We start from the raw sequence: 21,236 nt of genomic DNA, 5'->3' as shown, positions 1-21,236 counted from the left end.
CGTGAGATCTTTTGAGTTGTGGCGTTTTACTTCTGTTTTTCCTACATGATGTTGTACCAGTTCTGTTTTTCTTTTCCAGTAACTTTGCTTTTATAGTATCTCCTTCTGTTCATTTCACTTTCAAATTTGAGTCGATTGTTAAGTTACTAAATAAAAAAGAATGAAAGTAAATGCTTATATAGAGGTATCCCTTTTCTCCTTGAGCTCTGCCGTTTTGGCCATACTGTGTAGACTCTGATAGGCGTGTTCTCTGTGGTTGGCTTCTAGATTTTCTGCCGTTCTTACTCAGATTGATCTCTTTTTTGTTTTTTAGTCTTCATCTCTTTTTGAGAGAGAAGGTGTGAATGGGTGCACGCAAGCGGGGGAGGGGCAGAGAGCGAGGGAGACACAGGATCCGAAGCAGCTCCAGGCTCCCAGCTGTCAGCACAGAGCCCGACGTGGGGTCGAACTCTCAGACCGCGAGATCATGACCTGAGCTGACGTCAGAGGCTTCACTGACTGAGCCTCCCAGGTGCCCCCTTATTCAGATTTTCCCCCTTGGGGCCAAGAGTTTTAAAACTTTCAGGGGCGCCTGGGTGGCTCAGTCGGTTAAGCGTCTGACTTCAGCTCAGGTCATGATCTCACGGTTCATGGGTTTGAGCCCCGCGTCGGGCTCTGTGCTGACAGCTCGGAGCCTGGAGCTGCTTCAGATTCGGTGTCTCCCTCTCTCTCTGACCCTCACATGCTCACACCTTCTCCCTCTCTCAGAAAAAACAAACAAACAAAAAACACTAAAACGTTTGTATGCTGGAGAATTTTCCTACGAATGGCATTGTTCGTTTTTAGTTGTAACAAATAATAATTAGAGAGGTCACCTATCTTCGGTCTACTTGGAAATAATTGAGGATTGAGTTGTGCCCTTACCTGTGGCCAGGTAGAGTCTCCGAATGAATTTCCTGTGCGTTACCCGTACGGTGCTCTGAGAATTTGGATGTTGTGTTGGTGTGTGCCCCGGCCCGATGGATTTTCAGTGGTGAATACAGCTCATTTAATTCCCTTCCTGGTCTTAGCTAATGCTTGTGGCCCCCATGTTAATCTTGTCTGACGTTAATCGTGTCACCCCACCGTGTGTGTTATTTGGAATTCGCCTGGTATATTTTAGCTCAATGTTTTTGAGGGTTTTTTTCCTTATAAACTTTATTTTGAAATAATTTGGAGCGATCTAGAGGTTGCAAAACTCGTACCGCGAGTTCCTGGGTACGGATCACCCAGCGTCCCCTAATGAAAGTGTCTTCCCTGATCGTAGCAGGGTCAGTCTACCTGCCAGGACACTGGCCTTGGTACGATACTCTCAGCTACGCATAGACCTTGTTTGAACGCACCTGCTTTTAGGCAAACCTACGGCTGAGGGCACCGTCTTCCAGATGGCAAACTTGGCCCCAGCCTTCTGACGCCCTCTGCTGGTCAGGGGGCTCCCCGTGCCACCCTCAGGCTGGACCGTTGGCCGAAGACACAGAATTCCCTGAAACCTGTTGGGCTTGTTACAGGGAAAGAGATACGTCCCCGCCCGCCGCAGGGTGGAATCCGGAAATGTCCCAAGAACAGTTTCTGGTCATCTGAGCCCGAGGCGGGGCTTGGGGTCCCCCGACAGCCGTCCTGAGAAACTTGATCTCGTGTAGATGCACGTGACCGTCCCTGCCATCGGGATCCAGAACCGCCCCACTGCCCCCCGAGCTCCCCCCTGCTCCGCCTCTAATAGTCCCGGCCTCCCAACACTGACGCCTGGCAGCCTCTCACCCACTCTCTGTCGCCCTGTCACCCTGTCACCTCGAGGATGTTAGGTAAATGGAACCCTGCGGTACGGAACCAGTAAGACTCGTTTCTCTCCGTGTGGTACCAGGGGACCCACCCAGGACGCGATGTGGACGCTCCTTAGCCCTGTCCCGTGGGGGGGCTGTTCATCGGCAGAAGGGGTGGGTGGCCCTAAGATGCGGCTCCTCCGAGTGGGGCTGTGAGCCTTCGGGGCACATCGTGGGCACGAAGGTCCGGGCCGAGGAGCGGCGCTGCCGGGTCACGTGCTGAGTGTGTGTCTAACCCGACGGGACGCTGTCAGCCTGTTCTCCACGGGCGGCTGTGGCGCGCGCCTCCCCCGCCCTGCGAGGCCTCCGTGCACCTGCCCTCCCGCGTCGCCAGCCGTGTCCCGGCCGTGTTTTCAGCCATTCGGAGAGGCGTGTAGCGGATCTCGTCGTGGACTTGGGCTGGACGTCTCTTCGTGTGTTTGCTCTCTGTAGGTCCTCTTTGGAGAAGGCTCAGCTCAAGACTTTTGCCCTATTTCTATTTTGTTAATTGTTAAATTTTAAGTTTTCTTATTTTTTTAAATTTATTTTATTTTTTAAAAAACGTTTTACNGAACCGTGAGATCATGACCTGAGCTGAAGTCAGAGGCTTAACCAACTGAGCCACCCAGGTGCCCCAAATTTTAAGTTTTTTTAAAAAAAAAATCTTGGATCAAAGTTGACTGTTGGGTATGTGATGTGAAAATATTTATTTTCCAGTCTTTTTAAGAAAACTTCTTGAGGCGCTTGNGGCTCGAACCCACAAACCGCAAGATCATGACCTAAGCGAAAGTCGGACCCTTAACCGACTAAGCCACCCAGGTGCCCCAGAACTGTTATTTTTTATTCAAGCATAATTTACACTGTAAATTAGTTGCAGCTGTACAATACAATGAGCCAACAATTCTTTATATTTCTCAGTGCTCTTTATAGTCTGTACTTAAAATTTTTTTTAATTCCAGTATAGTTGGATTGCAGTGTGATTTTAGTTTCAGGTGTACAATACAGCGACTCAACACTTCTGCACATCACCCGGAGCGCCTCACGGTAAGTCCTTACCCATAATCCCCTTCACCTGGTTCACCCACTCTACCCCCTCCTCCCCTCCGATAATGTCAGTTTGTTCTCTTAGGGTTAAGAGCCTGATTTTTGGGTTGTCTCTTTTTTTCTTTGTGCATTTGTTTGTTTTCGATTGCACTTAGCGACATCATACAGAATTTGTCTTTCTCCGACTTATTTTACTAAGCGTTTATCCATGTTGCTGCGAAAGGCAAGATTTCATTCTTTTTTTTTTTTTTTTAAATGTTTTATTTATTTCTAGGAGAGAGAGAGACAGCGTGAGCAGGGGAGGGTCAGAGAGAGAGGGAGCCACAGACTGAAACAGGCTCCAGGCTCTGAGCTGGCAGTCAGCACAGAGCCCGACGCGGGGCTCGAACCCACGAACCGCGAGATCACGACCTAAGCGAAAGTCGGATGCTCAACCGACTAAGCCACCCAGGCACCCCAAGATTTCATTCTTTTTATGGCTGAATACTATTCCATTTTGTGTGTGTGTGTGTGTGTGTGTGTGTATACCACATGTTTATCCATTCATCTCATGAGATGGCCATCTGGGCTGCTTCCGTATCTTGACTATTGTAAATAATGCTTCAGCAAACCCAAGGCTGAATATATCTTTTTGAATTAGTGTTTTTGTTTGGTTCCTCAGAAAGTTAAAAATGGAACTGCCATAGGATCCAGTAAATCCCCTATAGGGCATTTTCTCAATTTTTCTTCTCTTTTGAGGGTAGTCCTGTGGGCTCCTAAGAACTCTACCTAACCCCAGATCCCAAAGGTCCTCCCCGCCCCGATTTTTCTGTGCTTTGCTCTGTGGCTCATTTTGAGTTCATCTGTGTGGCAGGTTTGAGGTCTGAGTGGAGGGTGGTGCACTCTCAGCCGCAGATGTCTGTCTGTCTGTCCCAATACCATTAGGTGAATGACCATCTTCATTAACTTGCTTCTGGATTGGTGTCAAAAGCCACAAGATTTCTTTTATTGGCGTTCGGTTTTAACTCCCTCACTGTCCTTATGAGTTCTAGGATTACTCGGATTACTGCGTTTCCAGTGAGTTTTAGTAGCTTGTGGTGTTCAAGGAATTGGTTCATTTCCTTTAACTTGTGAATTCATGTGCGTCAAATTCTTGGTCTTACCTTATTGTCGAATATCTGCAGGGGACTTTAGTGAGAGGCCACCTCCATTCCTAACCGTGGTCATTGGGTCTCTTTCCCTTGGATAAACCTTTAGCGGGACTGGCAATTTTATTGGTATTTTCAAAAACTAGCACTTGACTTCTACCTGTGTCTTTGACGTCGCTGATCTCTGCTCTTTCCTCTTTTTATTTGGTGAATGTCCCTTATTTTATTTTCACAAGGGGAAATCCAGCTAAGTCTTGTGTATTTTGATGAAAAGAAGGGTAACATTTGCGTGTAGTCTTATTGATTATACTTTACGGTTAGTGTTGTGTCTTGTTTTAAGTTCCAGACGCATTATTATTTTCTCTCTTAATTTACAACGTACCTCAGGCTATTGTGTATGGTAGAAATAGGGGTACTTTGTGATGTTGGAGTGTAAGTATCGGTCAGCCGTGGTGGTTATTTTTTACGGGGAAGCACATTGCTTGGAAGCATCCCCACTGTGCGCAGGGCAGGATTCGGCCTGTCCCTCCGAGGGGTGATCAAGGGTTGGCAGCTGCTGGGCCGGTACCGTCCCTGCCTGAATGGCCGCCTCCTCCAGGCAGCCCTCTCGGTCACGTTTCTGCAGGCCCGGCACGTGTGCATGTCCTCGTTTACCTCTGCTGTCACTTGTGGGGGCCGCAGAGGACGACAGCGACCCCAGGCCGTAAATCCTACTTCCAGTGAATAGGATCTCTGCTGCGAGCTTCCGGGGCCTGCTCGGCCCGCCCTCACCCTGGTCTGGCCCAGGCTGCCGGTCTCACTGTCGCCGGGGCTGGTGTCAGAGTTACTTGCGCGTGTCCGTCTGGCCAGGCCGCGGGGCCCGGCTGGTCAAACACCAGTCTAGATGTTCCCGTGAGATGTTTTCCAGGTGCGAGGGACACGCACGTGGGGAGACTCTGAAGACGGCAGGTTGCCTTCGGGGGGTGAGTGAGCGGCATCCAGTCCCTCNCAGCCCTGGGTTGGTGCTCAGGCAGCTGGGAAGCACCCTGGGTCCCGAGGAGCCCTTCACTGAGGCCATCGGGGCCTGTTTCTCGCCCCAGACGCGGTGGGTTGTAGACGAAAGGCTGNCGTCTCCACGCCCCCCTTCACAGGGAGCAGAGGCACTGGCCCCACGCTGGGACCCTGGATCCTTCTCGCGCCAGGGCTGCCGGGGCACAAACATGCAGGCAGACACGGAGAATANCGGGGCCGCTATACATCTTCCCGGCGAGTCTGGGCGTTGCCGGCTCTGGAGCAGAACTTTTCGCAAAGCTTGAGGAGCTCTGAGAAAACGAACACGGAGGAAGCCAGTACGGTTAAAAGCAACAAATCTGCAAAAAGGTGAGAAGAAAATGGGGGTCAGAGCATGGGGTGTCCCCCCCACCCCGAGCTCCCTTCCTTATGTCTTGTCTTTAGTCAGAGAGAACCCAGGGGTGACGGGGGTGGAGCGGACCTTCCCCTCCCGGGAGGGGCAGACACCCCTCATCTCTCCAGGTGGCTCAGGGCAGGGCTGGGGGTGTGTGACCGCNCCCCCCCCCCCCCCTTCGGGGCTCTGAGCACTGTGCCCACCACCTCTGCCTGGCCCGTGTCATGACCTGTGGACGTGCCCGGGCCTCCCCACCCCGCAAGTGGCCCCGGTCAGTGCTGCTGCTCAGGTGCCCTGTCCCCTCCCCCCCTCCCACTTGTGCTGTCATCTCAGCGTCGGGCAGAGGCGGCCAGGGTACCGGGCAGGTCACATGGAAGAGGCTGGATCTGGGGGGCGGGGGCGGGGCGCCCCAGGATTCTACACCAGAGCAGGCAGGCTCGGGGCCCCGGACAGCCGCGGTCGGTAATTCACGTTTTTAGCAAGAGCTGCTGGGTGGCTGCTCCCACCAAGACCCGCTAGACCCCTGCCAGCGGGGGCAGAGTGAGCCCAGACTGTTGCCCACTGTGACGCAGCCCCCGGGCCATGCCGTACGTGCTGTGGGGGCTCGGAGCTGCCAGACCTGGGACCGGGGGACCGGGAGGCCCTTGGTGGCCTTCCTGGTGGAGGTGCCTCGTCCTCTGGTTCCCCATGTGCTCCACGCCCCCATCAGAGCGGCTGGCCAGGCACACTTAGCGACTTTGCATCTGTGAACCTGCACGTCCGCCTCTGCTGCCCCTCATGTCCCCCTGTCCCCCCCACTCACCGAGGGCACCCAGGTTCTCCGTCTGGAAGACCTTCTGCAGGGGCGGGATGTAAATCACGGCCAGCTGCCCCAGAAGGGAGCCCAGCACCGAGTACAGGAACATGGGGTTCCGCAGGAAGCCGATCTCAAATATCAGCTTGGTCTGTGCAGGGAGAAGGGCGCGTGTCGGCCGGGTCACAGGCCACAGCACAGCTGGCGACGCTTACGGACGCCCACCCGGGCTGCGGCATTTGTGGCCGAGGGCAGCCCGGGGCTCACCTGGGAGCGGCAGGTCAAGGCGTTGAAGAGGTCGAAGAACACGAAGCAGGTGAAGGTCATGGTCGTGGTGCGCGGGGTGCTCGCCTTGTCGGCGGGGATCTGGAAGACGGAGGCACAGGGTGGGCGGGTCCGGGCCACCCAGCAGACAGCGGCTCCACCAGGAACCGACCCCCAGGCTGGGGGCAGCTGGAGTAACGGGGGAGTGTCCCGGACCCACGAACTCAGGACTCCGAGCTGCCCCCCTGCCCCCACCTGAACCCTGCACAGGTAAAGAGAAGGTCCCTTCATAACGCAGATGCCAATTTGGGAAAAGCAAAGCCGATCCTTCGGGGGGGAGGCAGGGCTGGAGAGAAACTGAGATGTGCAGGGGTCCGGTGTCCTGTCCCCGCTTCCCGCACTTGGCCATGCCTGGTTCCCCACCGCGAGCACGGCGTGCAGCACGGGGGCCACCTGAGCCACCACAGGGTGACCCATAAGGTCCCTCAAATAATCTCCTCCAGGGAACAAGACGGGACTTCCTTTTAACAGATTGCAATTGTTTCCTGGTGACGATGGAAAGTGTCAGGGACCTCGGGTTTCTTTTCCCTGCCGGGGGGCCTGCTCTTCCACCTTCTCCCCCTCCCCTTCAGCGACAGCCCCCTCCCCAACCCCGTGCACGTGTGTCCCTGGTCAGAGCCAGAGCCCCATGCACCCGGGGGGTGGGCGAGGCGTGTCCTCCGTGCTCGGCGCACAGCCAGCTGTGAGGCTCCCACCACAGGGCTCAGCAAATACCGGCTGCGTGAGGCAGGACTCGGCTCACCTCTTTCCAGAAGATGAAGAGGGTCCCGCTGATGATGACAGCGGCCGACAGCAGGGTTTTCAGGACCAGGGCTCTGCTGAGGATGGTGTCCTTGATGTTCCGCGGTGGCTGGCGGAGCGCGTCGTCGTCAACCGGCTCCACCCCCAAGCTGCTTGGACAGGACAAGGGACCTTGACGTCAACCACTGGGAAAGGTCATTTCAGGAAACCAGACACAGCGAGGAGGGGGCTTTGGCCACGTGCCCCCAGGCTGTCGCCAGGAGCCTGGGCTGGCCCCACTCCTACGGGGACCTCTCTGTCCTTGCCGGAAGCCCGCCCCTCACATCCTCTGCCCCCCCCCCCGCCACGAGCCTGGGTCCCAGGGGCAGCCATCCACCCGTCCCTGAGCTCGGCGGAGGAAAACCACCCCGAGCCGCCCCCACGGCGGTCCTGGCACCCCTCACGATCACGCAGTTTCCATCACCAGGGGGCGCCCAGAGGGCTGGAGAAACTCTGCCCACCACAGGGCTCCCCCATCCACTGAGGGACCCCCGCCACCAGCCGACTGTGAAACAGCGGGACCGGGGTAGACCAGCACAAGACGGGGCGCGGGGCACGGAGTAAGCGGGCTACAGACCCCTTCACGCCTGGCCTGTGCCCGGCCTGTGACGAGGGACCCTCCCACTGGGCGTGGAGGGACAAAGTGGGACCCGGGCCCTCAGCAGCTATAATTGTGACGGTTGAATTAATAATTGTAATGTATATAATACGTATCGCACACATGTGTATGTTATATGTGGGTGATGTGATACATAACATATATGTCACCTGTACAATAAACAGCATGTACCGTGTGCTCACACAGCGCCCTGCTTGCTCATGGACATCTGTCTCCCTGCCCCCAAAGGGGACCCTCTCTCCTGCACCATTCAGCTCCCCTACCACTCCGGTCTCATCCATCCACCTAGCAAATAACTCGCTGACCACCTACTGTGTGCCAAGCACCCTTTTAGGAGCTGGGGACGCTTCAGGGAACAAACCCCAAACCTTGGCACACGGGAGAGAGGGGTCATAACCAGATAAACAAGGACGTATGTGTGTATTTTTTTCTCCAGGGAAAAATAAAGCAGGGTCAGGTGAGTGAGAGCCAGGAGGCTGCTGTTGGAGTAATCATGGAGGACATCTCAGAGATGGTGACGTGAAGAGAGGGCCTGAGCCATGCAGGGACCCAGGGAGAACCCCCACTCTCACCCCACGCAGGTGCCTCCTCCCAGGGCATCCCGCAGGCTGTCTTCCCCGCAGCGTCCCCTACTCCATGCAGGGGTGGGCAGAGCCTCGCCGGCAGCCGGGCGCCTCACCTCTGCGCTGGCGGCCCGTCCATGATGATGTTGATCCACAGGATCTGCATGGCGTTGAGGGGGCTGGGCAGCTTGCACACGGTGGACAGAGTGATGAGGCTCAGGGCCGAGATACTCCTGCGGGGCACACGCGGGGCACCGTCGACGGCTGCGCGCCGGACGCACACGCAGCCCCGACAGCCCTCGGAGACGCCGGCCTCCACTTACGTGCTCAGCTGAAACCGGACAAAGTTTTTGATGTTATGAAAAATCCCCTTGCCTTCCTCCACCGCATTCCTGCAAGAGGGGACAGAGTGTGTGTCACAAAGAGGGCCCCTCGCTGGCTGCACAGGATGATGGTATCCTGACCGGCACCGGTGGCTGCGATGTCCCTTCTGTGCAAAGACAGCGGATTATTCTCCGGCCCGCGCCTGGACTCCTGAGCACTGAATGCAACGCAGAGTCACTGGTGACGAGAGGCACAGCAGAGCCACTTGGACCCGCTGATTAGACCCAGGCGTGTGACACGGAGGGCGAGAGTTAGGGGGCTGAAACCGCCACCCTCGGTATTTTTAGAAAACTCTGCAAAAGTCCCTTAAAGAACTTGATCTTGAGTCACTAATGCAGAAAACTTTTTTCCTACAAATTTTTTTTGCAAAAGAACTAAAATTAGACTTATTTATTAACTGCTTCTCAGGCCTTTTTTTTTTTTTTTTTTTTTAAACTAAGGGGGAAGTGGGCTTAGGACTCCTAAGGCGAATCCATTTACAAAGAAAAGACTCCCCCATAAAGTCAAAAATCACACCAAACTTCAATTTTTGTTCAGATTTTTGATACCAGGCGTAGCAAGACTCCTCTGCCAATCCCCCCGTGATCATAATGTATTTATGAATAAAGTCTTAATTAGAACGAATTAAAACGAGAGCTAGAGGGAAGGCAAATTCATTAAGGAAACAGAGAAAAGAGGAAAACAGGCGTTTTGTAATCTCGGAAGCGCGAGATCCCATCGGCGCGAACAACCCACAGACACTCCCGCCCCGGCTCTCTCAGCGCGTGAAATGTACGCACACGCACGGCCCTCGCCTCAAACCGCACATACTCACTCTTCGTGTTTCCCGCTTACCACCACAGTGTGAGCGCTTCCCTGCGTCTTTAAAATGTTTCTCAGAACGTGGTGTTGAATGGCTTCCCTGCCCTCACCGTGGGCAGCTGGGGTCTGGGGCCTAGCGTTTCCCCGCACGGGTGCCTGCCTCCGCCCGTGCACCTGACCCGCTTCCCGCGAGACGCACCCGCAGGCTGTGCACTGCGTCTGCTGCACGGTCTGGAGCACCCCCTGCGCCCTGCGCCCCCTGCTTTAAGTGCGGTGCAGACCTGGGGACATCTGTCTCCCTAGCAGCCGGTGACCGTGGGCTGAAAAACACCCACGGAACCACTTACATGATGGCCGAGAAGTCGTCATCCACCAGGATCATGGCGGCAGCCTCTTTGCTCACGTCTGTCCCCGCCTGCCCCATGGCGATCCCGATGTCCGCAGACTTCAGGGCGACTGCGTCGTTCACGCCATCCCCGGTCATGGCCACGATGGCCCCCGATTCCTGCAAAGCCTTTGGAGACAGGAGGTGAGTGAAGGCTGCAGCCCTTCCAGAAACTTCCTCCCCTCTGGAGGCTGTGCCTCTCTTACTGCATGGCTGACGGCGGAGGCCTCTCTCTCGAGTCAGCTGGCCCGAGTCTGAGTCCCAGCCCCACCTGCACCCGCTGTGGGAACCGGGCAAGTCCCGAACCTCTGAGCCTCAGCTTGTCCATCTGCCAAGTGGGGGCGGCAGTCTCTCCTAGGAGAGCCTGCACTAGGCCCGCGGGTGTGACCGCGCCCACCCTTGCGTGGGCTCATTCGTGTTCTCCACTAACAAACAGAAGTCAACAACTTACCCTGAGGCCATGCGGTGCCCCAGAAGTATTAATGTTTCCTCTTAGGAATAACTTGCATGGAGACTGACTCCCTAGAACTAAAAACCCCCAAACAGCATAAAGAATAAAAGCACATTGTCTTTTCTCTTTTTTAAAAAATTCACTTATTTTGAGAGAGCGAGCAAGGGAGGAGCAGAGAGGGAGACAGAGGATCCAAAGCGGGGTCTGAGCTGTCAGCACAGAGCCTGACGTGGGGCCTGACCTCACAAACTGTGAGATCGCGACCTGAGCTGAAGTTGGATGCTTAACTGGCCGAGCCCCCCAGGCGCCCCGAGAGCGGACGTTCAGGTGCTCACGTGAAGGACCCAGCGCCAGCAGGGCCCTCGCCCAGGCACGGGCAGAGAATCACATCCCCTCTCCACGGGGCACCCGCCGTGTGCCCAGAGCCTCACCGCCCGGCCTCCCGTAATCCTCACTCGCCTTGTGAACTGGCTGATGTCATTCATCCTACCCCCAGTTTACAGCCTGGGACACTGAGGCCCGGAGTTCAGTAACAGCAATAAGGCCAGAGCACTTGACTAACAGAGGCAACCCGCTTTTTATTCTTCCCTCCGCGCTCCCCCACCCCCAATTCCTGCCCTGGTCTCTGGTGTGTGTGGCAAAGGTCACCCCGCTCTCCCCTTCCCAGGGGCTGGGGCAGCTGTCCTGGACCCAGAGATGGAAGCACGACTTGAGGACGGCCGAGGCTGGTGCCAGCTTGGACCCAGGACCCCCCACCCCCACCCTGGGGCACAGCCACCACCCTGAACTGACCCCAATAGACGCATGAGGCACAGCTCACCTTGATGATTTTGAGCTTGTGCTTTGGGCTGGTTCTGAAGAAGACCGATACCTGGGTACAGAGACGCAGAAGGAGAGTCCGTGAACTTGGAGCTGGAACTGCCCCCACCCATCCCCCCGCGGCCCCCCTGGGAGGACCCCACCTTCCCGACATGGTCAGCCAGCTCCTTCGGCTCCATACTGTCCACCTCTTCCCCGGACATGGCTTTCAGCGTCCCGTTGCACAGGCCGATACTCCTTCCTGCGTGGTGTGCAGAGCCCGCGCTGAGGGCTCGCTCCTGCCCCTCACTCCCCCTGCCTGACACCAGCCCCTGCCTGGGCTGCAGACGATGAGCAGAGCAAAGCCACGGTGGCTACCCCCCGCCGAGCACCTGCTACGTTACATGATGCCCATTCCATCCACAGACCTTATTATCCCTGCTTGAAAGATGAGGCAAAGGCGGGGAGTGACGCCCCCCCACCCCCCCAGGTCCCAGAGCTGCTGAGCGGCGATACTGGAACCCGACGGGGTTTTGTCTGAGTCTAGAGTTTCTGAGGCTTTCAGAGCACCGGGCGCCATGGGACAGAGCAGGGAGAACCAGACATGAGGAAGAAGAGTGAGAGGAGGAGGGTGGCGGCCCCCCCCGAGGGAGAAGAGCCTGGAGGCCAGGGTGTTCAGTGGCCCGCCCAGGGCACACGGAACCGGACCAGAACCCGGCGCTGGCAACGATGCTGCCTGGGAAGAGGCAGTGAGGTCAAGGTCATGGCTGAGAGGCCCTCCGCACACGGGAGGTCCGCCCCCTTCGGGGGACCTGCCGATGTATTAGAGACGACCATGTCTGATGGGGGTGGGGGGCGCCGCTCCGTGAACCCAGAGTCTCTGCGCGCACACGGCAGGTGGGCTGCGGCGCCCTGCCCCACCGGGCGGCCCCGCTCCCCGCCCGGCGCCCACCGCGCCCCGCTCACCTATGGCTGACGCCGTCTCCACAGCATCTCCCGTTATCATCTTCACGGACACGCCCGACTGACAGAGGACCTGCATGGCCTCCTTCACGCCGGCCCGCGGAGGGTCGATGATTCCGACGAGACCCAGGAAAGTCAGCCTCCCCAGCTCGGGTCCGGAAGCCAGGGCCAGCACTGAGGAGAGACCAAGAGCCACGAAGGTCCACCGTGGGCCGAGGGCGTCCCCGGTCGGCCGGGCCCCTCCAAGGCCCGAGGGGGGCCTGGGCACGACATTCCCGGACCAGGAAAGGAAGCCACAGATGTTCCCAGGGGTCGGCCGACCGCAGGGAGAAATGGAGGGACGCTGGGAGGGGCAGAAAGTGAGACTTTGGTTCCACGGGACCAGGTGCAGGTAACCCCCCCCCCCCCCCCGCCCTGCTAAGCTCGGCCTCAGCAAACTGTGACATCCCACCCCGTACACCTGCCGGCAAGCTGCTACCAGTGGATCATTTCTGTTTCCCCGAAGGGAAAAACCAAGGCAACCGAGACCCAGCCCGAGGCTTCTCACTCTCCCCAGAGAGGGAATCCCAGCGTTCCAGGGCGTTTTCGAATACTTCCTCTGAAAAGGGCCAGGCTGACCAATAGCAGCGTGGGAAACGGGCGTGTTCACATTCCGCTCACCAGGGAAGGCGCCGTCCCTGGTGTTCTCAACTGGAGCCAGCCAAGGACGTCTGCCTGTCTGCCTCGGCTGAGAAGAGCTGCGGGTTTTCCCACAGGGGGTGAGAAAGACGACTGATCGGGAACACTGGTGTCCGTGGGACGCCCCACTCGTCCGGCAGAAAACTCAGGAGGGAGGCTCCGGCCGTCCTCACACACACGAGCCGCGTCGGGACTAACGCGTGTCATTTGGTGGCGGAGATGGGTGTGGGGGAGGGGGTGCGGGGCTCCTGCCTTTCACGTGACCGTGAATTCCACACTTGCTTTACTTTCATCAGCACGATCCTGACTGCCGTTCTGACCGATCCCCTTCCTAAGGACCCCGCATTCGTGCACCTGAAGGGTCAATGTCACGTGCAAACTTAAAGCGCGGGGCTGGGGGGTAAGAGGTACTGACCCCGCAGGCCAAGCGACCCCATCTTCTTCTCCTCCTGCTGGCAGAAGGCTCTCTGCTGGGGCGTCAGTGGCAGGGAGATGCCTCCGTGGTTGTACGTGGTACAGTAATTAATCACTTCCTCGAAGGCCCCCTTCATGAAGTAAATGTCTTCCTGGTCCTTGGAAAAGAAAGACAAGAAAAAAGCCCGCCATCCTGGGATTGTCGGGCCGTCTGGTGACTGTCACCTCACGCACACAGAGATGTTCAGGGCAGGGTTATTTATAGCGGATCGTTACCGCTCCCCAGTACGGGACAGGTTAGACAAATGACAGAAAGCCACACGAGGGGCCACCACGTTGCCCATAAAAGGGCTGAGGCTGATCTTTGATCCGCACGCGTGCTGTATGTTAAGTCCCTTGTTAACGTCACTGAGAGCGCCCCATACATTCCGTTAATCAGTCACACCAAGGCCACCAGGATGCCTTTACGTGTGGCACGGATCGCTAGACTGCTATTTAAATCGGGAGTGTTGCGTCCCAAGGGCAGGTGCCGTTTCTGTTTTGTTCGCCCCTGCATGTGACTCCTAAAAGTGAACCCAAACGAGCCTGTTTGTTAGGCTCTGTCCCCTGCCACAGTGAGGTCCGCGTGGAAGGCACCTGCCAGTGCGGGTCACACTCTGTCCCCGGTTAGCACGGCGCCTGAGCGCCCATGGCAGGCGGGGCGTGAGCCTGCGTGAACCAATACAGAAAGATGCCTGAGGCATCCCTGTAAGGGAGAGAAGCGAATTAGACGCTTATACCGCACGACCCTGTTTTAAAACCATGTGTTGTCATAAACGTGTTTAGAACGTGGAATATTCCATCCCAGACTGTTGAGGGGGGTTGCCTTGGGGAGGTGATGGGTCGGAAGGGAAGAAGGGCGGGATCAGATGGACTTTCCATATTTAAGTCACGTTTCTGTAATTTATTTCCACGGGAATGTATCACTATTGTCTTTGGGGAGGAAAAAAGATACGAAGGTGCTGCACACAAGGGTGCGTGTGTGACGCGGGAGCTCACGGGTCACACCCTCTGTGGTGGATGCTGGGATGCGCCTCCTGACCCCCTGCAGGCATGCAGGACTGTCCCCACCCGGTGATGGTCAAAGGCACTCATACTCGTCAAGAGCTCGGCACCGGGATGTGAAGAACGGACCTCCGAGTGAGCAAGAGCGTTGCTGGCAAGGGCGGGCGCACGCATGGAACTCCCCGCACGCACAGCTTCCCACTGGCTCCCGCTCCTGAGATTTCGGACTCAGGAGTTCTGGGTGGGGCCTGAGAATTTGCATTTTTTTTTTTTTTTTAAAGATTTTTATTTATTTCTAGGAGAGAGAGAGAAAGATAGCGCGAGCAGGGGAGGGTCAGAGAGAGAGGGAGTCACAGACCGAAACAGGCTCCAGGCTCCGAGCTGGCAGTCAGCACAGAGCCCGACGCGGGGCTCGAACCCACGAACCGCGAGATCATGACCTAAGCGAAAGTCGGCCGCTTAACCGACTAAGCCACCCAGGCGCCCCGAGAATTTGCATTTTTAACCGATCCCCACGGGGTGCTGCCGGCCTGGGAAGCCTGCTTTGTCAACTACCGTTCGGAAAGTCTAATTGCCATTGAGTGTACGCTCATGGACTTGAAACTCCGCAGAAGCAGGGGGAGGTTTCAACCCTCCCCGCCTCACACCTGTATTTTGCGGTCTTTGGGGTGTCGGGGAGAGGGTGGGAAGGGGCAGAGAAGAAAACTCACCTCATTCTTGGGGCTGCACTTTACTGCCATCCACTTCTGCTCCGAGCTGAACGGAATCTCTTTTTTCCTCACGTATGAATCTTTAATATCCCCTAAGTCCATCTAGGAAAATCAAAGGCAGTGCCCCTCGAGAGTTATCCTAAACCAGTCTCTATGCAAAGCTCAGCCCGCTTCTGTTATTCATTATTCAAACCATTTCCGGCAGATGAGAAATCAAAGCATTTAGCTCGCAGAGAAAGGCCGAGAAAGGCCGCCTGCTTTCCAACGTTCCACTCGGGGGAAAAAAAAGTCTCCTTTCTCTGGTCCCGGGGCAGAACCAGCTGCTCATTTCGCAGCAGCTTCTGGCTAAAACGTGCTCAGAAACAAAAGCCTGTGGGCTCCTTCCAGGAGAAATGTTTCGGACTGAAAGATGTAGCAATTTCCCCCAAAAGAATGCCTGGTCGGTGGGCAGGGGCCTGCTGTGACAGCCCGGGGTCCTTGCCAGGCCTCACATTCGTGGACAGTTTTCGGGCCAGGTACTTGCCATCTCCGAGCCTCAGTTTCCCCAACTGTATACCAGTACCGACCCATGCATCCCATGCCTCCCTCCCCCTGCAACAGGTGAAAATGGATTCTTAGGGGGCAAAAATCTACTCCTTTATATATAAGCCACATATATACACACAGTACCCGCACACACAGTTTCTATGTGGGATTAAAGCTCACGGGGAGTGATCGGGGCAAGAAACGTCTTAAAAGGCTCTTCCCGAGGGTCTTGTGACTCGCACCGAGTCCCTCCACCGGACGCACCGAAGTCCTAACCCCTCGGTGTCTGTGAACGCGGTCTTATTTGGAAATAGGGTCTCTGAGGGACGTAAGCCGATTAAGATGAGGCCGTTAGTGTGTGTCCACATCCAGGACGACTGGCCGCGGTTGGAGGGGCGGGGGGCCAGGCCCCCATCTCAGGAGCTGTGACACAGTAAACTCCGCTGTTTCAGGCGCCCCGTTTGCGGCCCTTGATTTCAGCAGCTCCGGGGAGCCAGCAAGGCACTGATTCAGGGAGACGGTTCAGAGCCACTGACCTAAACTCTGAGGCGGGTTTGAGGAGGGACGTGATAAGCGCCGAGCCTGCCACACGGTCACGGGAGGCGCTTCGTACATGTCAGCCGTTACCAGGCTCCCTTAGGCGTTCAGGCCCGCGTAACACGTAAAGAAGAGAGGGTTCTGGGGGCGCCTGGGTGGCTTAGTCGGTTAAGCGTCCGACTTTCGCTTAGGTCATGATCTCGCGGTTCGTGGGTTTGAGCCCCGCGTCGGGCTCTGTGCTGACTGCCAGCTCAGAGCCTGGAGCCTGTTTCAGTCTGTGACTCCCTCTCTCTCTGAGAGGCTTTCTGTTTGTTTGTTTATTTATTTTGAGAGAGAGAGAGAAGGGGAAAGGCAGAGAGAGAATCCCAAGCAGGCTCTGTGCAGTCAGCATGGAGCCTGATGCGGGGCTCAAACTCATGACCTGAGCCTAAATTAAAAGTCAGACACAACCCACTAAGCCACTCAGGTGCCCCTACAGTTACAGGGATTTTTTTTTAAATTTTTAAAATATTTATTTTTGAGAGAGAGAAAGCACAGCATGAGCAGGGGAGGGGCAGAGAGAGAGGGGGACACAGAATCTGAAACAGGCTCCAGGCTCCGAGCTGTCAACACAGAGCCCGACGTGGGGCTTGAACTCAACAAACCGCGAGATCATGACCTGAGCCAGAGTCAGACACTTAACTGAGCCACCCGGGCGCCCCTACAGGGACTTATTAAAAGGGTGACTCTTCTCCCCCGCCTCACCCCTGCCCTTGCAGCACAGTCTGCCTGAACCTGGCAGAGATGGGCGCCTGGGGCTGGGGGAGGGACGGGGAAGCCATCCTGGGGGCCTGGATGAGCAGGGAAGGGCAGTAAACCCGAGGCAGCCATGGGAGGAAGGGCAGACGGAGGGGCCCCAGCACCAGAGGCAGCAGGCGGGAGAGGCAGACGGCTGAGGAGGAGGAGGGGCAGCTGTGCAGGACACGCCCCCCGAGGCGGGCTTGTACCCCTCTGGGAGGGGTGTGATCACACCTCCCGTTTGTGCACAAGGCAGGCACCTGGCGGCCCACCGCCCGCCCCTCCAGCCCCCGGGGTAGCCGCCCCACACCCGGCTCTGGGCACAGGGTGGGGGCATTTCCCCAAGTCACAGCCTCGGGGTCTGACCGCGGAGCCCTGCGATCAGTCACATGCCCTAAAAGGAAGGGGTCTTCCCACATGAGCTCGGGGGCCGCCGGCGGGTCTCATTCCTGTCTCCCCAGCACCTCCATGGGGGCTGAGCCACGGGGCGCCCGAGCATTCCTGCCGGGAAGGGTTAGAGGCATGCAGAATGTTCCAGAACATTCTGGAAGGCACCTCAGATCCCATCCCCTCCGCGAGTCGGCGACAGCCTAAGGAGGTCTGGGGCCACTTTCTCCCTTATTACCAAGCTTCCCCAGGCAGGAGCCCGAACTCCGCCCCTAATCCAGCCCCGAGAGACCGCGCTCCGGCCGCCGGCGCAGACCGTCCGGGGGCTCCTACCTTCATTGCCAGGGCGAGCAGGGCGCCTTCCGTGGGCTGTCCTATCACGGCGTTTTTCCTGATGACGGCGTTGTTGGCCGCACAGCCCGCCTGCGGGGGGCGGGGGGGGTGGTTCTGAATGTCTGTAGCTACTATTCGGAGCTGGCACCCCTCGGGGTCCTGGGCTCACTCAGGCACGTGAACAAGCCACACGTGAAGGCCTGGCCCGGGCTGGGGGCGAGCGCCGGGGCGGGCGTGAGGGGCAGGCTTGACTCTTCAAAACACACCAGAGTCCCCGCTCTTCAAAATAAACACAGTGAGTTTTCACTGACTCCGCTGAACGCTGTGGTCCCGAGGCGGTGTGATGGGGACGCTGGGGTGACGGAGGGACCCCCTGTGGGTTTGGGTCCCAGCTCGGGGTGACAAAGTGCCCTGACATCAGATGCGGCAGTGGCCGCACAACTTTGTGAAGGCGCTAAAACCACTGAACTGTACGCCTTATTTACAGGGGTGAGTTCTGTGGTCTAGGACTGTCCTTCTCAATTAAAAAGGACACTTAAAAGAAACAGACATACAAAGCGAGCAGGGGGGTGAATCCTAGCTCCCCCCCCTCACTGGCTGGGCGATCCCAGGCACCCCCGTCACCTCTATGAGCCCGTTTCTTAATCTGCACACTGAGATCAGAGGGCCAGCCTCGGCCTCGAAGGGGTGCTACAGAATGTTCCAGGACCATTCTGCATAGTTAAGCGGCACCAGTGAGGTGGGACCTTCACAGCTCACTAAAAATTCTAGAAGACGGCTGCTCGCTTCGGACCTCGGAGGGCACTGGCTGTATGGGGGGCGTGAGTATGGCTAATAGGACTCGTATCAGCAATTGAACAGGTTTGTTGGCCAAGTTCAGTGAACACCTACTGGGTAAGGCGCTTCTTTAAAGCCTCTCCAGCAGGCAGGGAGGAGTACGGAGGGCTTAACAGATGTTCCCATCTGTTCCTGGGCCCCTGTGACGCCTGACCCCTGGGGCCACGCGGCCACACCCCAACCAGTTGGCCCAACAGCGATTCCTCCCTCTGGACTTTGGAGAGAATACCCGTCAGCTCCTTTTAAATGTCTGTTTCCACCGTGGGGCTCTGACACTCACCTCTACTAACTTCCCCACTGAGACGTTGTTAAACTCCTTAATGACCTCCTTTGAGGGTAACAGACAGACGGCGCCTTTGCCGTTATATCCAACTCCGCTGACCTGCAGGCAGAGCCACAGAGAGGATGTCCCCACGTGTCCATAATACACTCCCCCGCGTGTCCCCTGATCTTTTTTCTGGGAGATCCACCCCAAGGACGTAATCCTACCCACGAAGAAGGCCTCAAGCGTGAGGACACTCCCTGCACACTGTGGATTAATCGGAAAACCTCACTAAGCGCCACGCTTTAGAAACTGCTACAAGCTCGGGGCGCGTGGGGGGCTCAGGTGGTTAAGCGTCCGACTTACGCTCAGGTCATGATCTCGCGGTTCGTGGGTTCGAGCCCCGCGTCGGGCTCTGTGCTGACTGCCAGCTCAGAGCCTGGAGCCTATTTCAGAGTCTGTATCTCCCTCTCTCTCTGACCCTCCCCTGCTCACACTGTCTCTCTCTCTCTCTCTCAGAAGCAAATAAGACATAAAAAAAAAAAACAAAAAAAAAACCAAAGTGATAGCACCAAAGAGAGCTTCTGTTCTAGAACAGAGGTAGGCAAACATTTCCTTATTGAGCCGGACAGCAAATACCTAAGCCTTTGCAGCCCACGCAGTCCCTCACGACCACTCGGCTCTGTGACTGGGGCATAAAGGGAGCCATCGACAGACGGCACGTGAGCCAAAGGACGCAGCAGTCTGCCTGCAAAATGCTACTGACAACAATGGCCACTGGCCCGTCAGCTGCCAGGACTGACGTCTCGGTCTAGAAGTTTTGTGAAAAAAAAATAGCAGGAAACAAAACTGCACGTTCCACGAGCTGATAACGGTGCCAGAGGTACAGGAGAGAGACTGAAAACCCAAAGTGACCGTCACGATCAGTTTATCACACGGGATTATGGGCAACTGTCTGCAGCTTCTACATTATGTAATGTGCTGATTACTAACAGGTAATTGTAAAAAATAAAGGTGGCTCCCTTACCCTTAACTCGGTCACATTCCTTGCTGCTGTTTGTGGCAAGGAAACTGTACAATCACCCATTTTTGTGTCTTCCTTATTGCTTTCTAGAAGGTTCTGTGTGCTTTTTTTCGAGGAAGGAAAAGGGCTGGCAGGATAGACCCTCATCTGGACCGTGTGAATTGGCGTGGGGCTCACCTCGGCATGGAGCCCATCGGACGTTACCAGCTGGGTGACAGTCATTTCATTGGCCGTCAGGGTGCCTGTCTTGTCAGAGCAGATGACGTTGCAGCAACCTGGCAGGAGAAAACCCCAGTTTATAGGAGACAAATCATCACCATCACCGCTCAGGCTAATGAAACACCCAGGCTGCATTCAACCCCATTTACAGGAATTCAACAGGCAGAGTGCCTCACCTAACGTCTCCACGATCGGTAACTTCTTCACGATGACCCGCTTCTTGGCCATCCGGAGCACTCCCAGGACCAGGGTCACCGTGACGACGATGGGCAGACCCTCCGGAATGGCAGCCACAGCCAGGCTGGATCAAAAGGCCCAGATGGGTCACGTTTAACATGCGCTTAAGGATGACATGAATCCCAACTGGGGTCGGCAACGCTTTTACCGGGGGAAGCACATCTCTGGGCTCCTCAACGCCCCTGTTCCAGTGTCTGTTCCCAATCCCATGATGCACCTGTCTCCTTCTTCAGCATCCACTGCTCTAAGTTCTCCTGTTGCAAAACCCTGCTCTTGAGAAGGGCCTGCCCCTATCAGACATCCACACTTTAGCGTAAAGTAGTCCCTCAGTTGTTTTGCCTCTTTTAAGTGCCTTTGCATTTAAATTGTTGTCATTTATTAAAGAGAAAAGTCGTTGGGTCCTGTGCGAGGAACTTTCAGAATTAGGCAAGAAGCAGAAAGTGGAATTTTTTGGTTCAGAGGGTCTGATTAGAGAGCCAGACAAGGAAACTAAAGTTGAAGGAGGTACAGGGACACTACAGTTGCCTATGGGAGCCTCGTGTTCGGGTGTCTGCTCACTTCATTAGTATCCTTCCAACTCTTCCTATACCATGTGACCCCCCCTCCCCCCATGGCAAGGCTGATTGGATTAGAACACAGTCACCCCACCTCCCACAGCCATGGATGATTGGATTAGAAGAGAACATGTGATTCAGGCTGGACCAAGGAGCTTCTCTCGGGAAACTGAATGGGGATAAAGCCCACGGACCCCTTCCTGTGGGCGGCACGTCAGCATGTGATAGGATGTTAAGAAGGGGCTCTTTCTGCTCAGATTCGGCGGCAGGAACGTCATGGCAGACGGACTCTCCATCCCACACTCAGGCAGGCGTGGATGAGGCCAGGGGCTCGTGTGGGACATCCCGCTGAACTCAGTGGGGAGGCTGGAGACGGGGCCGGGCTGGCGTGAGTGAGCAGGTGCCTCTGGGCCGAGGCGTGAGCGTGGCCGTGCCGCACCCACCCCGGGTCACCGCGGGCACAGG

The 21,236-nt window shown here is 56.4% G+C and overlaps 1 protein-coding gene across 1 annotated transcript in view; it reads right to left on the bottom strand.

Moving 5' to 3' along the window:
* Positions 1-5,216: 5,216 nt before the first annotated feature.
* The window catches only part of ATP2C2 (ATPase secretory pathway Ca2+ transporting 2), a 71,391-nt gene continuing 55,371 nt past the window's right edge, over positions 5,217-21,236 (bottom strand). The window contains exons 14-29 of the mRNA XM_077754176.1: positions 20,157-20,281; positions 19,939-20,036; positions 18,756-18,857; positions 17,639-17,728; positions 15,080-15,181; positions 13,327-13,483; positions 12,237-12,407; positions 11,435-11,532; positions 11,293-11,343; positions 9,984-10,150; positions 8,775-8,843; positions 8,568-8,684; positions 7,232-7,379; positions 6,433-6,531; positions 6,175-6,316; positions 5,217-5,337 (exon numbers count right to left, since the gene is read on the bottom strand). Of these exons, the coding sequence (XP_077610302.1) occupies positions 5,219-5,337; positions 6,175-6,316; positions 6,433-6,531; positions 7,232-7,379; positions 8,568-8,684; positions 8,775-8,843; positions 9,984-10,150; positions 11,293-11,343; positions 11,435-11,532; positions 12,237-12,407; positions 13,327-13,483; positions 15,080-15,181; positions 17,639-17,728; positions 18,756-18,857; positions 19,939-20,036; positions 20,157-20,281 (1,855 nt within the window). The 3' untranslated portion in view covers positions 5,217-5,218. The remainder of the gene's footprint in view (positions 5,338-6,174; positions 6,317-6,432; positions 6,532-7,231; positions 7,380-8,567; positions 8,685-8,774; positions 8,844-9,983; positions 10,151-11,292; positions 11,344-11,434; positions 11,533-12,236; positions 12,408-13,326; positions 13,484-15,079; positions 15,182-17,638; positions 17,729-18,755; positions 18,858-19,938; positions 20,037-20,156; positions 20,282-21,236) is intronic.

This window comes from Crocuta crocuta, unplaced genomic scaffold (assembly GCF_008692635.1).
Source record: "Crocuta crocuta isolate KB4526 unplaced genomic scaffold, BGI_CrCroc_1.0 scaffold61, whole genome shotgun sequence".
In the NCBI taxonomy this organism is placed as follows: Eukaryota; Metazoa; Chordata; class Mammalia; order Carnivora; family Hyaenidae; genus Crocuta; species Crocuta crocuta.
Note: the sequence above shows the minus strand (reverse complement) of the source record. Positions and strands in the feature narration are given on the sequence as shown.